Source organism: Geotrypetes seraphini, chromosome 12 (assembly GCF_902459505.1).
Source record: "Geotrypetes seraphini chromosome 12, aGeoSer1.1, whole genome shotgun sequence".
NCBI lineage: Eukaryota > Metazoa > Chordata > Amphibia > Gymnophiona > Dermophiidae > Geotrypetes > Geotrypetes seraphini.
The window spans coordinates 110120271-110135484 of record NC_047095.1 but is presented as its reverse complement, the minus strand read 5'-3'; the positions used below and the strand labels follow the sequence as shown (position 1 = coordinate 110135484).

At 37.7% G+C, this 15214-nt stretch overlaps 1 protein-coding gene across 1 annotated transcript in view; it reads left to right on the top strand.

Moving 5' to 3' along the window:
- Nucleotides 1–14144, top strand: part of LOC117346292 (vomeronasal type-2 receptor 26-like) — a 45182-nt gene extending 31038 nt beyond the window's left edge. Inside the window, exons 5-6 of the mRNA XM_033915691.1 lie at nt 8130–8999; nt 14050–14144. Coding sequence (XP_033771582.1) covers nt 8130–8999; nt 14050–14144 — 965 coding nt within the window. The remainder of the gene's footprint in view (nt 1–8129; nt 9000–14049) is intronic.
- Nucleotides 14145–15214: the final 1070 nt, after the last annotated feature.

Here is a 15214-nt window from a genome sequence, read left to right as displayed (position 1 = left end):
GCCCAGAAATAGCTAAGAAGAAAAATTTAATAAAATAAAATAAATTTAAAAATTTAAATTGAATTAGGTTGGGCAGACTGGATGGACCATTCGGGTCTTTATCTGCCGTCATCTACTATGTTACTATGTTACTTCAGTTGTTGGAAAAATAATGGAAGTTTTGCTGAAAGAAAGGATTGTGTACTTCCTTGAATCTAATGGGTTACAGGATATGAGGCAACATGGCTTTACAAAAGATAAATCATGCCAAATGAACCTGATTGAATTTTTTGATTGGGTGACCAGAGAGCTGGATCAAGGACATATGCTAGATGTAATTTACTTGGATTTCAGCAAAGCCTTTGATACAGTTCCTCATAGGAGGCTGTTGAACAAACTTGAAGGGCTGAAGTTAGGACCCAAAGTGGTGAACTGGGTCAGAAACTGGCTGTCGGACAGACGCCAGAGGGTTGTGGTTAATGGAAGTCGTTCGAAGGAAGGAAAGGTGAGGAGTGGAGTCCCTCAGGGATAAGTGCTGGGGCCAATCCTGTTCAATATGTTTGAGAGTGACATTGCTGAAGGGTTAGAAGGAAAAGTGTGCCTTTTTGCAGATGATACCAAGATTTGTAACAGAGTAGACACCGAAGAGGGAGTGGAAAAGATGAAAAAGGATCTGCAAAAGTTAGAGGAATGGTCTAATGCCTGGCAACTAAAATTCAATGTAAAGAAATGCAGAGTAATGCATTTGGGGACTAATAATAGGAAGGAACCGTATATGCTGGGAGGAGAGAAGCTGATATGCACAGACGGGGAGAGGGACCTTGGGGTGATAGTGTCTGAAGATCTAAAGGTGAAAAAACAGTGTGACAAGGCAGTGGCTGCAGCCACAAGGATGCTGGGCTGTATAAACAGAGGCGTAGTCAGTGGAAGGAAGAAGGTGTTGATGCCCCTGTACAGGTCATTGGTGAGGCGCCACTTGGAGTATTGTGTTCAATTTTGGAGACCATATCTGGCGAAGGACGTAAGAAGACTTGAGGCGGTCCAGAGGAAGGTGACGAAAATGATAGGAGGCTTGCACCAGAAGACATATGAGGAGAGACTGGAAGCCCTGAATATGTATACCCTAGAGGAAAGGAGAGACAGGGGAGATATGATTCAGACGTTCAAATACTTGAAGGGTATTAACGTAGAACAAAATCTTTTTCAGAGAAAGGAAAATGGTAAAACCAGAGAACATAATTTAAGGTTGAGGGATGGTAGATTCAAGAACAATGTTAGGAAATTCTACTTTACGAAGAGGGTGGTGGATGCCTGAAATGCGCTCCCGAGAGAGGTGGTGGAGAGTAAAACTGTGACTGAGTTCAAAGAAGCGTGGGTTGAACACAAAGGGTCTAGAATCAGAAAATAAGATTAAATATTGAACTAAGGCCAGTACTGGGCTAACTTGCACGGTCTGTGTCTGTATATGGCCGTTTGGTGGAGGATGGGCTGGGGAGGGCTTCAATGGCTGGGAGGGTGTAGATGGGCTGGAGTAAGTCTTAACAGAGATTTCGGCATTTGGAACCCAAGCACAGTACCGGGTAAAGCTTTGGATTCTTGCCTAGAAATAGCTAAGAAGATAAAATTAAAAAAATTTAAATTGAATCAGGTTGGGCAGACTGGATGGACCATTCGGGTCTTTATCTGCCGTCATCTACTATGTTACTATGTTTTTATCACCCTATGGTCCCTCTCCCCATATGAGCATATCAGCCTTTTGCTTCTTAGCACATACACCTCCTCAAATTTCTATTTCCCAAATTTATCACTCTACACTTCTTTGCATTGAATTTTAATTGCCAAATATTAAACCATTCTTCTAACGTTTACAGGTCCTTTTTTCATGTTTTACACTCCCTCTGAGGTGTCCACTCTGTTACAAATGTTGGTATCATGAGCAAAAAGGCAAACCTTACCTTCTAACCCTCATAAAGGTGCTCATTAACATATTGAATAGAATCAGCCCCAGTACCGATCCTTTCCTTCCTCCACATGAATGCCAATATTCCACCATCCTCTGGCATCTATGTATGAACCAGTTTCTAATCTAATTCACCACTCTGGATCCTAGCTTTAGCATGTGAGCAAGGGACATCGACGCCTCTAAAAGTTCACGGTTTGAAAAATAATAAAACATGCAAAATGACACCAGCACAAGATTTAAAAAATTATAATTAAGATTTATTGAATTATTGTTTCTATTTTTCCATTATGAAATTCAAAATAATTTGCATTAACAGTTGCGCTAATGGGAGATCGTTATAGTTGCCAAATGCTGGCCTTCTAATAATGAGCTCACCTCAATATCTCCAGTCGCTCTATTATATACTTTTGGCTTATTGTGATATCATCAGTATCTCAACCAATAACAATTAACAAAGGAGGTGGTCTTAAAAGTTAGACAAAGAAAATTCCTTTACGTTTCAAAATTAGACAAAGTTTTAGAAAATTACTTTTGATTTCTGAATTAACATTATAACATATTCAAGAGAACCTACAATTATTAACAGGTTGCTGAAAATTGGTCAGCTTGCTTGTCAGCTAAGTTTCATCCACACACAGTGCTGAAAAGTTGTCAGCCTTAGAGGAAAAAAACTCTCCCTAAATTGACAGGTTCAAATTACATAGCCTTAGCCTGGAGGAGGAGGAGGGGCTGGCCTCCCCCTGAGCTGACAATCTCACACACAAGCCTTCCTATGTTAGAGCAGGAGTCTCTGACTTAATTACTTCCAGATGTTGCTTTAGGATTTCTTTAGGTTGCAAAGATATATAATATGTTTTTTCAAAACCCATTCTTTTGTTCAATACACAGGCATACACTCACATACTTCATTTGCTTCATTTATACTTGCTTGGCCAAGCCTTCCATACATAATTTTCATTCAAAACTATATTTAATTCCTGTTATATCTTAGTTTGGGACACGTTATCTTCCTTTACCCGTCTAAAGCACATGTGGTATTAACACCATGCTGCTGAGAACAAAGACTTGGAACACAAAATGGATTCCAAGACTGAGAAGATATAGATAAAGACAGAGAACCAAGATGGATTCCATGTAACTCTTATGATTTCCTCCATGATCTGGCCCAACAGCAAAGTACATAAAAAGAACACCATTCTTTCCCTTATATTAATCTGTATTGTGTTTTTCTGGCTTTAGCTACATTTATATTTAAATTTTTATTCACCTGTTTGTCATCCGTTTCTATTGGGCGTGTCCTTAACTAACACATATGTTTGTATCTAACTAGAATTACCCAGAATCATACGAAAAGCAGGCACTTTTGTAAAAAAAACTCCACAAAAATACTGCACTATCATGTCTATTCCATTACCGTCCCATAAACATCACCCCCTACTGTCCACGAGCCACTACTCCTCACCTGTCAAGTATATTCTAGTCAAATACAAAATAATTGGTAAATTGTTTTCTTCATTAAACCACCACCGGATAGTAAGTTGCATTTAAGGCTCGATCAATAAATACACTCAAAAATTAAATATGGGGTTTCAGTACGGGCTCAATAATCCCCACGAATAACCAAAAACCCGGGCAGGTATTCATAAGTGACTAGCACTTAGACAGAAGTCTAAATAAATCCTGCCCCGTACATCATAATACCCTCAATTTTATGGGCTTAACCTTGAAGATAAATATAAAGTGCAAATGTGCATCCAGTGTGGGAACAAAGAAAATGTAAAGGTGTTTCAAAAACCCCCCCCCAAAAACAATGATAATAATGGAAACAAAATATCGATAACATCCCCACATTCAAAACCACATACTTTCAAAACTTCCAAAAATCATATGAAAATGCAAAGGACTGTTTCAGCAATTCATATTAAAGTCCATCTTAAAATACTATAATGTGTTTCCAATTTGGTGAATAAATAAGTAAATAAATAAATGATTTGTCCAGCTGGGTTAGCTAGATTGATCAGTTCATATATTGCAGTTCAAATCAGTATTAAATCTCCATTCATAATAAAATAAATAACTTAGCTCAAACAGCTGGAATCTCCGTGTCCTGTGGACAATTCATATGAACACTGTATCTCCGCTCGACAGGCCCTGTTTCGATATTCTTTGTCAGGAGGGAGAATTGAAAACAGCAGTAAATGCTCTGGTCTAGGGGCAAAAAACACGATATTGTTATGCAGTAAACCCCACTCCGCTGCACATGGATGTGGGGATGTTATTGATATTTTGTTTCCCTTATTATAATTGTTTTTTGGGGTTTTTTTGAAACACCTTTACATTTTCTTTGTTTCCACACCGGATGCACGTTTGCACTTTATATTTATTCATAAAGGTTCACGTGCATAAAATTGAGGGTATTATGATGTATGGGGCAGGATTTATTTAGACTTCTGTCTAAGTGCTAGTCACTTATGAATACCTGCCCGGGGCTTTAGGTTACTCGTGGGGATGATTGAGCCTGTACTGAAACCCCTTATTTAATTTTTGAGTGTATTTATTGATCGAGCCTTAAGTGCAACATACTATCCGGTGGTGGTTTAACGAAGAAAACCAATTTAACAATTATTTTGTATTTGAGTCATATTTTTTATTGGTAAATCCCTTGGTTTTTGAAGTATATTCTAGAAATTCACTATATTTTTCCTTCAGCAACACTTCCATGATTTTTCCAGTAACTGAAGTGAGGTTTATTTACTTGTAGTTTCCCGCATCATTTTTGTGACCACTTTTGTGAAGAGAGATTTCATTCACTTTTCTCCAATCCCACTCTCAACTTCAAGTATTTGTTGAACAAATCTTTGAAAACTCACTTGAACCTCTCTAAGTTCCTTTAATATCCTGGGATGGATCCCATCTGGTTCCATGTCTTTGTTTAACTTCAATATTTCAAGTTGTTCATAAACACTTCCTTCCATGAATAGTGCAGTATCCACTTCATTCTCATGTATAACTTTGCCAACCAATAGTGGTCCTTCTCCAGGATTTTCTTCTGTGAACACAGAACAAAAGGTTTTAACACCTCTTCCATCTCCCAAAAAGCTTTCTGCACTGTAAGTGGGATATTGGTCCCATAATTTGTTCCTAGGTGGATAACGCCATCAGAATTATAGTATTTTCTTGGAACTCCTGGTAGTTGAGGATTCTGGAAGGCATTTCAATAGAAATATTGAGATCCAACTGACTAAACACTTAGAATTTCTCAGAGTAATCCTTGACCCTGTTCTAAAATGAAAAACCATCTCTCTCATGTACTGAAGAAAATCTTTTTGAACTGAAAATTATCAAACCCCTGAAGAGAGTATTATCTGTTGAGAATTTCAGACTTGTTGTCCAATGCACCATCATACTACTCTTTGACTAATGCAATGCTTTACTAATGGGAGTTTCCCCAAAACAGCCAAAAACTCTGCAATCTGTACAAATTACTGTAGCTGGGTTGATTCATAATATCCCAAGGCATGAGCATATCACACCAACATTGATGTATTCATACTGGCTGCCAATAGAGTATTGCATCTGACATACAGTAAAGCCGTGATTCTGGTTGTCAAAGCATAATGGGTATGTTATCTCCATTACTGGCATCCACACTACATATCCATCAACCTACTCGACCACTATCCTCCTTGACATACCCTCCACTGAAAAAAATCCACCTTGAAGGATCTAGGAACTCTTTTTTTACATTAAGAGTCCCCAGAGGTAGAACCTGCTCTCAGAACAAATTCAGTTGATATCTAACCTTAAGGCATTTAGAACCTCAGTAAAAACACATCTGTTTAAAGATGCCTATACCACCTATTAATTGGTGATGGAAAATCACTAAGCAGAAATTGAAGGGTTAGGCTATAAAGCTAGAACCTTAACCTGAGAGTTGAAATTACTTAGCTAATTGTACCTTGTCTTGTCTCTAACATGATTATATCCTTATACATCTCATCCCACCCTATACTTGCTACCCCTGAAAATTTTGTTATTTCGCATCAAGTTTCAAGTTTCAAGTTTAATATTCATTTGATGAATCGCTTATAACAATATCTAAGCGATGTACATTTTAAAAACCACAAGGATGTGGTAATACAATTAGAGTAACAAAAAATTTCTAACAAAAGACAAATAACATAGGACAGACAAGAAAGGTTGGGGAGGAGGGGAAAAGTTACAATTTTTATATTTAGAATTTAACATCAATGGGAAAATACATTGGGTAGTAGCGGGTTTTAATAGAAAAAAAGAATATGGAAACCTGAAGTATTACTTTTCATGCATCAAAAGCATCTTGAAATAAATATGTCTTTAAAATTTTCTTAAAAGAGACAAGGTCTGTTTCATTTTTAATAAAATTTGGAAGAGAGTTCCATAATGTAGGGGCTTTCACGGAGAACATATCATTGCGTCGTGTGCCTATTATTCTAAGCGATGGAATAGAGAGCAGTTGTGATGAAGAGGATCTTAGGGAGCGAGATGGTCTGTATGGGATAATCATTTTTGCTATAAATTGGGGTTCGTTGAAGCTCAGTGTTTTGTATACCAAAAATAAAACTTTAAAAGTTATTCTATGAGTTATGGGGAGCCAGTGTGATTTGATAAGTAAAGGAGTGACATGGTCGAATTTTTTAGCATTGTGAATTAACTTGACTGATATATTTTGGATGATTTGGAGACGTCTGTTTTCTTTTTGTGTTATGTTAATTAGAAGAGAATTACAGTAGTCCAATTTAGAAATGATAAGAGAATGAACTAAGATATTGAGTGATTTAGAATCTAAAAAAGTAGAAATGGATCGTAAAAGCCGTAATCTGTAAAAACATGTTTTAACTATTTCGCTAATATGGTTATGAAATGAAAGATCAGTATCAATTGTCACACCAAGAATTTTAAGCTTAGTGACCGTTTCTATAGGAGTGTTGTCAAGAGTAAATGGTATTTTTTGAAGTATGTCTCCTTTCCAAGTGAAAAGCATTGTTTTTGTTTTTTGGGTGTTTAAAACCAATTTGTTATTGCTTAACCAGTCTTTTATTATTTCTAGTTTATCATTAATTGTTTTTATTTCTTCTGTATTTTCTGGGTTGAGAGGATGCATGAGTTGGATGTCATCTGCGTATGAAAATGTTGTAAAGCCTAATGACTGTGAAATCGTGATAAGCGGGGATAGGAAGATGTTAAATAGAAGAGGAGACAATATAGAACCTTGTGGAACACCGAATGCTGTTGAGAAATTTTCAGAAAAGGTTTCGTTGAATTTTACTCTAGAGGTTCGATCCGATAAATAAGATGTTAACCATTTTAGGACTTGGCCTTCTATTCCTAATGATTGCAGTCGATTAAGAAGAAGTTCGTGATCTACAGTATCGAAAGCTGCAGATAGGTCTAGAGAAAAGAGTGCAACAGATTTATGATGGTCGAGAAAGTAATGTATGTTAGTAACGAGACCTATCATAGAGTGTTCAGTGCTGTGATATTTTCGAAAACCGGTTTGGTTGGGGTGTAACGCATTAGATGATTCGATGAATTCTGAAAGCTGTTCAAAGACAAGTTTTTCGGTCAATTTCATTAAAAAAGGTATATTTGAAATGGGGCGATAATTGGATGGATCATCTTGATTGGATTTGATGTTTTTTATTATTGGTGTGACTATAGAAGTTTTCCACGCGATAGGGACGGTAGCTGAGGAGAAACTGTAATGTATAATTGAAAGAATGAAAGGGCCAAAGTAAGGAAGAAATTTTTTTAGATAAAACGCATCTTAAATTATTTATGTAGTACTGTAATATACCTGGAAACTTACTGATTGTGTTGAATATAAATCCTTCAAATAAATACAATTTTGGGCTCCTTCAACTTTGTTCCAAAGTTAATGCCTCTAATGATGGAATCCCCTAGCAGGAATAATTTCCTGATTTGAGATTTTTATTTGTGCACTGGGGTGCTTTTTTTCAATACATTTCAAGTACCTCTTAGAGAGATACTGTACATGATTGCATAAGCAATAAGCTGATTCTCTATTACATGTTTAATGTTTCTGCAGTCTGTCATTCTGAAACATGCCTTATAATAAAGAAGTGTTTATTTGCTGTCATATAACTGACGTTATTTATGAGATTGGGCAATATTTTTTCATTCTCAGATATGGACACCTGTACAAAATGCCCAGAGGACCAATGGCCCAATCAGAAGAGAGATGCCTGCATCCCAAAAGTGATAATTTTTCTATCTTATGAAGAACCTTTGGGGTTAACGTTGACTTTCATCTGTCTTTTCTTATTTCTCATTAATGTTGTTATTTTGGGGCTCTTCATTCATTACAAAGATACCCCGATAGTGAAAGCCAACAACCGGGAACTCAGTTACATTCTCCTCATCTCCCTCATGCTCTGCTTCCTCTGCTCCTTGGTATTCATTGGTCATCCTGACAAATTGACTTGTATTCTCCGACAGACTACCTTTGGCATCATGTTCTCCATCGCTCTCTCCTCCATATTGGCAAAGACCATCACTGTAGTCATGGCCTTTCATGCCACCAAGCCTGGAAGCAAGCTCCGAAAGTGGATGGGTTCCAGGATCTCAGTTTCTATAGTCCTTTCCTGTACCCTTATTCAAACTGCTGTGTGTCTTGTCTGGTTGAGCACTGCTCCCCCATTCCCATATCTTAACATGGGATCAGAAATTGGAACAATATTGAGTGAATGTAATGAAGGTTCAATAGTTGCATTTTACTGTGTATTGGGTTATCTAGGATTTTTGGCTGGCATCAGCTTCATCGTAGCTTTCCTAGCAAGGAATCTACCTGACAGGTTCAATGAGGCCAAGTACATCACTTTCAGCATGCTAGTGTTTTGCAATGTCTGGATCTCTTTCATCCCAACATATCTGAGCACTAAGGGCAAATATATGGTAGCGGTGGAAGTATTTGCTATCCTGGCCTCCAGTGCTGGACTTTTGGGCTGTATCTTTTTCCCTAAGTGCTATGTGATTCTGCTGAGACCTGAAAGGAACAGTAGAAAACCCAATATGAAAAAAATAAATTATTAATATTTGAGCAAAGGATGGCTTAATTTAATATCACACTAAAGATGGCACTATTTAAATCTATTTCATTTATGGTTGGGAATCATTTAACACAACTCTCCAATGCTTTCCCAAAAGCATCCAAAATATCCAGCGTTCCCCTCCGTAGAATTACAAATTTTTAAACATACTCTCATATATTTCAAATGTAACAAATGTGGCCTCAGGTATACCTCCTCCACTCTTAGTAGTGTTCAATATCGGTGGGAATACTGGTGTTTTCATTCCTCATTGGATCACACTCTTTTTTTGCAATTAACTTTTTTAACTTTTTAACTGTGCTCTTTTTAGAAGTTTCCTTGAGATTATTCTATTTAAAAATGTTCAAATAAGTTGTATACTTAGCTTATCATGCTACTGGGTTACATGATCCGACATGTTTTGCAACAATTTGCTTTATCAAGGATCTCCCAGAGCCATTATGTCCACCATCTTACTCAAAAAACTTAAATAATAAATTCTTGTATAGTTATATGTTCCACCGAAGTTCCTCAGAGTGCCACACTTGAACTCTCAACAAGAGAGCCTGTGTGGTGACTGTCCTCATCAGAACTTAAAAACCGGTGTTTGTTAATTCATATATATCAAATTATAATTTTGTGAATTCTAGTTTATTTTATATGATGTTTTGTTTCATTTCCTTATTAAAATGCCAGTGCTTTTCTTAAAATCAATCTTATAAATATGTTCATAAATTTATAAATTCTTGTGAAAACTGAGACTTAGCTTTTGAATCATTGCTGTTTCATTCCCCACCGACGCATTTCATTCTTCTTCAGGGTTGGAGAAAGTGCTGAAAAAAATAATACCTATTAGGTTCACATTACCATCTAAGCCTACAGTCACAAATTACTATAAATTATGTACTGGCTTATCAGAAATGTTCAGGCTATCAGCGTTTAACTTATGCCAACCAAAATCATGCCGGGATTACCAACATGACCGCGGTGTTCTAAACAGAATTAAAGAACCCTTTAAACCTTAAAGAGCTCCGTTGGATGTTCAAATTAAATACTATGGTTCCTCAGGATTTAAATGAAACAAGTGAATGGATGACATTAACTGCATAGTTTTCTGTGGGTAGGTCTTAGTAAGAGTTACGATTTTTCTAGCTTCTGAATGGTTGAATTTTTTAGCTCCTGATTTGGATGATTTTTTTACAGCCCCTGATTGGTGGATGGGCCCCCCATGTGGTTTAACTCTAGGGTTCTTTAATTCTGTTTAGAATGCTGCGGCCACGTTAGTAATCCCAGCATGATTTTGGTTGGCATAAGCTAAATGCTGCTAACCTGAACATTTCTTTTCCCCAGGGCCAGCAAGGTTGGCAATGATATCGCGGCAATCGAGGCCACAGAGTGGGTTTTCAACCTCAAGGCAAGAGTTATGAAGGTCCGCAGACATGATCTCAACAGAGGTATCTTTAACCGTAGTAAATATCTCAGGTGTCAGGTTAACAGCAAATCAGCAGTCTTTATTGATATTTGTTCCAGCGATGTCCTACGATGCATTTGAAACTCGACTGGCCGTTTATAGATTTGTACGTTCTCTACACATAAAAGTTCATTTTTTAGAGATGATTCTAGTGGAAGATCAGTCCTTAATATCAAGAAGATTGGGTTGGTGTCCCCCTTTGCCTATTCATCCTAATTTAAGTACGTTTAAGGATTTGGTTCTACAGGACATTGAAGAGATGGAAAGAATTAGGATGGATTTAATTGACAACTTGACTGGTGAGAAAAGATCAGCCTTGAGAGAATTGAGAAGGAATGAATCTTTGCTTATTTCTAGGGCTGACAAGGGTGGAGCGATTGTAGTTCAATTCCAACAGGCTTATTTAAATGAGAACAATATAGACAATCCAATGGGAATTCTGATTACACCTCCTCAAAATGAGTCAGAGGTGTTGGGATTCTTCATCATTCCCCACAATTGGAAAGAACTAAATTTGTATTTTTGATTTATCTTATTTTCTTTTCCCTTTATTTATACCTTATTAATAATTTATAGCTTAATTATAGCTTATTTATAATTTAAGTATAGATTTAATAGTGCATCACTTATCTTAAATCCTTATCGGTTCCCCTTCCCGACGCGTTTCGTTACTCTTTTTCAAGGTTGGGGGAACTAGAAAGTAAAACACACACAATAGGTTATTCTACTCAATTTTCATAACTACATACAATATCTCTAAAACAGACGAGTATTCTTAATATTTCACTCACCATAAGAAAAGGGTAATCCTAGACCATATTATTACTGCCGCTGGCATCAAGAAAGATGGCCGCAACGTTTGTTCAGAGCGTTATATAGATCTCTCCCCCACCGTCACGTCAAGTCTCCTAGCAACCCAAAGAGTCATACATTCAAAACAAAAGGCCCCTGTTTAAATCAAAAGTCTACTTGGGCCATCCAATCCGAGGCTTCATTTAGCCCGGATGGGGCCATGGTTTGCAGCTGAAACATCCAGCGCAATTCCCTCAGATTTAAAGTACGCTCGATGTTTCCTCTCTCCCACCCAACAGTGATCTTATCCAATATCCTCCATTTAAGATCCTTCAAACTATGTTTACATAGCCTCCAATGTCTAACTAGAGGAGAGGCTTCACAGCTCATGTTCACTCTAGATTTATGCTCAGTTAAGTGGATCTTTATAGCCCTAGTGGTGCGACCCACATACAATTTTGGCCACGGGCATTGAATTAAGTATATAACATAGTCAGAGTTACAGTTAGTATTGTATCTGGCAGTATATTGGGTACCTAAAATGGGGTGAGTCCAAGTCTCACCTGCCAACACATACGGACACCACTGGCATTGGCCACAAGGTTCATGACTCCCTCTAGGCATGGGTGGAGAAGTTTTGTATGATCTTGAATCGGTAACTTTTGTACAAAACTTCTCCACCCATGCCCTAGAGATTGCCCGCATGGTACGAAACCACTGGCATATTGTTCAACTTGCCATCCCTACCTTGCTTGAGTACCCCATATGCTCATACCATCGGGGGAAGAACCTAGGAGAATGCTTAGGTCACTACATTTGTAGGGATATACCAATCAAAAGTAAGGGGAGTCATGAACCTTGTGGCCAATGCCAGTGGTGTCCGTATGTGTTGGCAGGTGAGACTTGGACTCACCCCATTTTAGGTACCCAATATACTGCCAGATACAATACTAACTGTAACTCCTACTATGTTATATACTTAATTCAATGCCCGTGGCCAAAATTGTATGTGGGTCGCACCACTAGGGCTATAAAGATCCGCTTAACTGAGCATAAATCTAGAGTGACCATGAGCTGTGAAGCCTCTCCTCTAGTTAGACATTGGAAGCTATGTAAACATAGTTTGAAGGGCCATAAATGGAGGATATTGGATAAGATCACTGTTGGGTGGGAGGGAGGAAACATCGAGCGTACTTTAAATCTGAGGGAATTGCGCTGGATGTTTCAGCTGCAAACCATGGCCCCATCTGGGCTAAATGAAGCCTCGGATTGGATGGCCCAAGTAGACTTTTGATTTAAACAGGAGCCTTTTGTTTTGAATGTATGACTCTTTGGGTTGCTAGGAGACTTGACGTGACTGTGGGGGAGGGATCTATATAACGCTCTGAACAAACGCCGCGGCCATCTTTCTTGATGCCAGCGGCAGTAATAATATGGTCTAGGATTACCCTTATGGTGAGGGAAGTATTAAGAATACTCCTCTGTTTTAGAGATATTGTATGTAGTTATGAAAATTGAGTAGAATAACCTATTGTGTGTGTGTTACTTTCTAGTTCCCCCGACCTTGAAAAAGAGTAATGAAACACGTCGGGAAGGGGAACCGATAAGGATTTAAGATAAGTAATGCACTTTTAAATCTATATTTAAATTATAAATAAGCTATAATTAAGCTATAAATTATTAATAAGGTATAAATAAAGGGAAAAGAAAATAAGATAAATCAAAAATACAAATTTAGTACTTTCCAATTGTGGGGAATGATGAAGAATCCCAACACCTCTGACTTGTTTTGAGGAGGTGGAATCAGAATTCCTATTGGATTGTCTATATTGTTCTGAGTGGAAGTTTACTCAGGTTATCATTGACAGTTAGAAATGAGTCAAATAGTTTTGGTATATTATTTAAATGAGGCCATAAGACAGATTGAGGATCCTCATTTTTATTGTTGTATAGAGGAAGATCCCATTATGGATTTGAAATACGAAATTTCACACATCGTTTCCCGAGCTTTCAAGTCTAAAATATTAACTAGTAAAGAGGCAGATTTTCTGCAAACTCCCTTTCAGAAAACTCCAAGAATCTACTTTTTGCTGAAAATACATAAATGTTTGTCTTCGCCCCCAGGGCAAGCCATCATATTAATGAAATATTCAGTGTTGGAGCCACTTTCCAAATTTTTGGATTTATTTTTACAAGAAGTATTGTAAATAAAATTGCATGTAAAAGATAGCACTCATATGATTAAGTTATTGGATGAAGTGAAGGATGTCCAGACAGATTGGCTGCTGGTAACGCTGGATGTCAAGGCATTATATACAATGATACCAACTGATTGTGCCTTGGATTTACTAAGAGGGATATCTGACAGACAAACTTACTGTAAGAGAATACCTTCCTTCTTTTTGATGGAATTGGCCACCTTAGTGCTCACTAAGAGCAACTTTTGGTTTAATAAAATCTTTTTTTCGCCAAATACACCGAATAGCAATGGGGTCCTCACTGGTGCCTGCTTTAGCAACTTTGTACATGACCAGGCTGGAGGAATCTTGTTTATATCAGTCTCCACAGTTCCAACATGTTATTCTATGGAAGCGTTATCTGGATGACATTTTCTGCATCTGGACATCCACTCTTGAAAAATATAATGAATTCATTGAATGGATTAATCAGATTGAAATCAATATCCAGTTCTCAGCAACTATGGACAAGGATGAAATATCATTTCTGGACTTGAAAATCATGAAAATTCAGGGCAGACTGCTTACAACAATATTTCGGAAACCTACTGACAGAAATAGTCTGCTCAGGTATCACAGCTTTCATCTGTGTAAATTTAAGGATAGCCTCCTGAACAGTTTCTGCATCTTTGCAGAATTTGTTATTCACGCGAAGAGTATAAAATTCAAGCCCACATTATGAAACAGTGTTTTTATCGGAAGGGATATCCGAAACATGTTATACATCAAGCTTCGCAAATCGGACTTTGCTTCTAGAATATAATCAACCACCAACAGAAGAGAACTCTTAGGTATATGTTCAACAATTTTCCACCCTGGCTTTGAATATAAAAGGTATTATTCTCAAACACTAGCATGTGGCAAAATTGATATTGGGCCCTAAATATGATGCTCCAATATTTGCATACAAACGAGCAAAAAATTTAGGTGAACTTATAAAATTGAAAAAGGAGCAGAATAATACTCAAGAGAAGGGCCACTATACATGTGGCCGATGCCAATGGTGCGAGTATGCCATCACTGGTGTTAGTTGGAATCACCCACAGATAAGGTAAAACATATTTTGCCAAAACAAAGATGGATTGTAAATATGCACACATCATTTATATGATCCAATGTCCCTGTCATAAATCTATATTGGTCAAACAATACACTCTATCAATATTAGACTTAATGAACACAAGTCAGAATAATTATGGGCAGTGAAACAGCTCCGTTGGTCCATCATTGGACTTTGTTTAAACATTCCCTGTCAGATCTCAAATGGAGAATAATCGATAGAAACATAGAAACATAGAAATTGACGGCAGAAAAGGGCTATAGCCCATCGAGTCTGCCCATGCCAATGACCCACTCCTGACTTTTACTCCCCTATTGATCCCATGTGAATATCCCATTTTCTCTTAAAATCTGACACGCTGTTGGCCTCAATCACCTGCTGAGGCAGCTCATTCCAATGATCGACCACCCTTTCGGTGAAGAAGTACTTTCTAGCATCACCTTGAAATTTCCCTCCCCTGATTTTCAGCGAGTGTCCTCTGGTAATCGAGGGCCCTGTAAGACTGAAGATATCATCTTTCATCTCTATATGCCCCGTGATATACTTAAAGGTCTCAATCATGTCCCCCCTCTCTCTTCGCTCCTCCAGTGAGTACATCCGCAGTTTTTTTAGTCTTTCTTCATA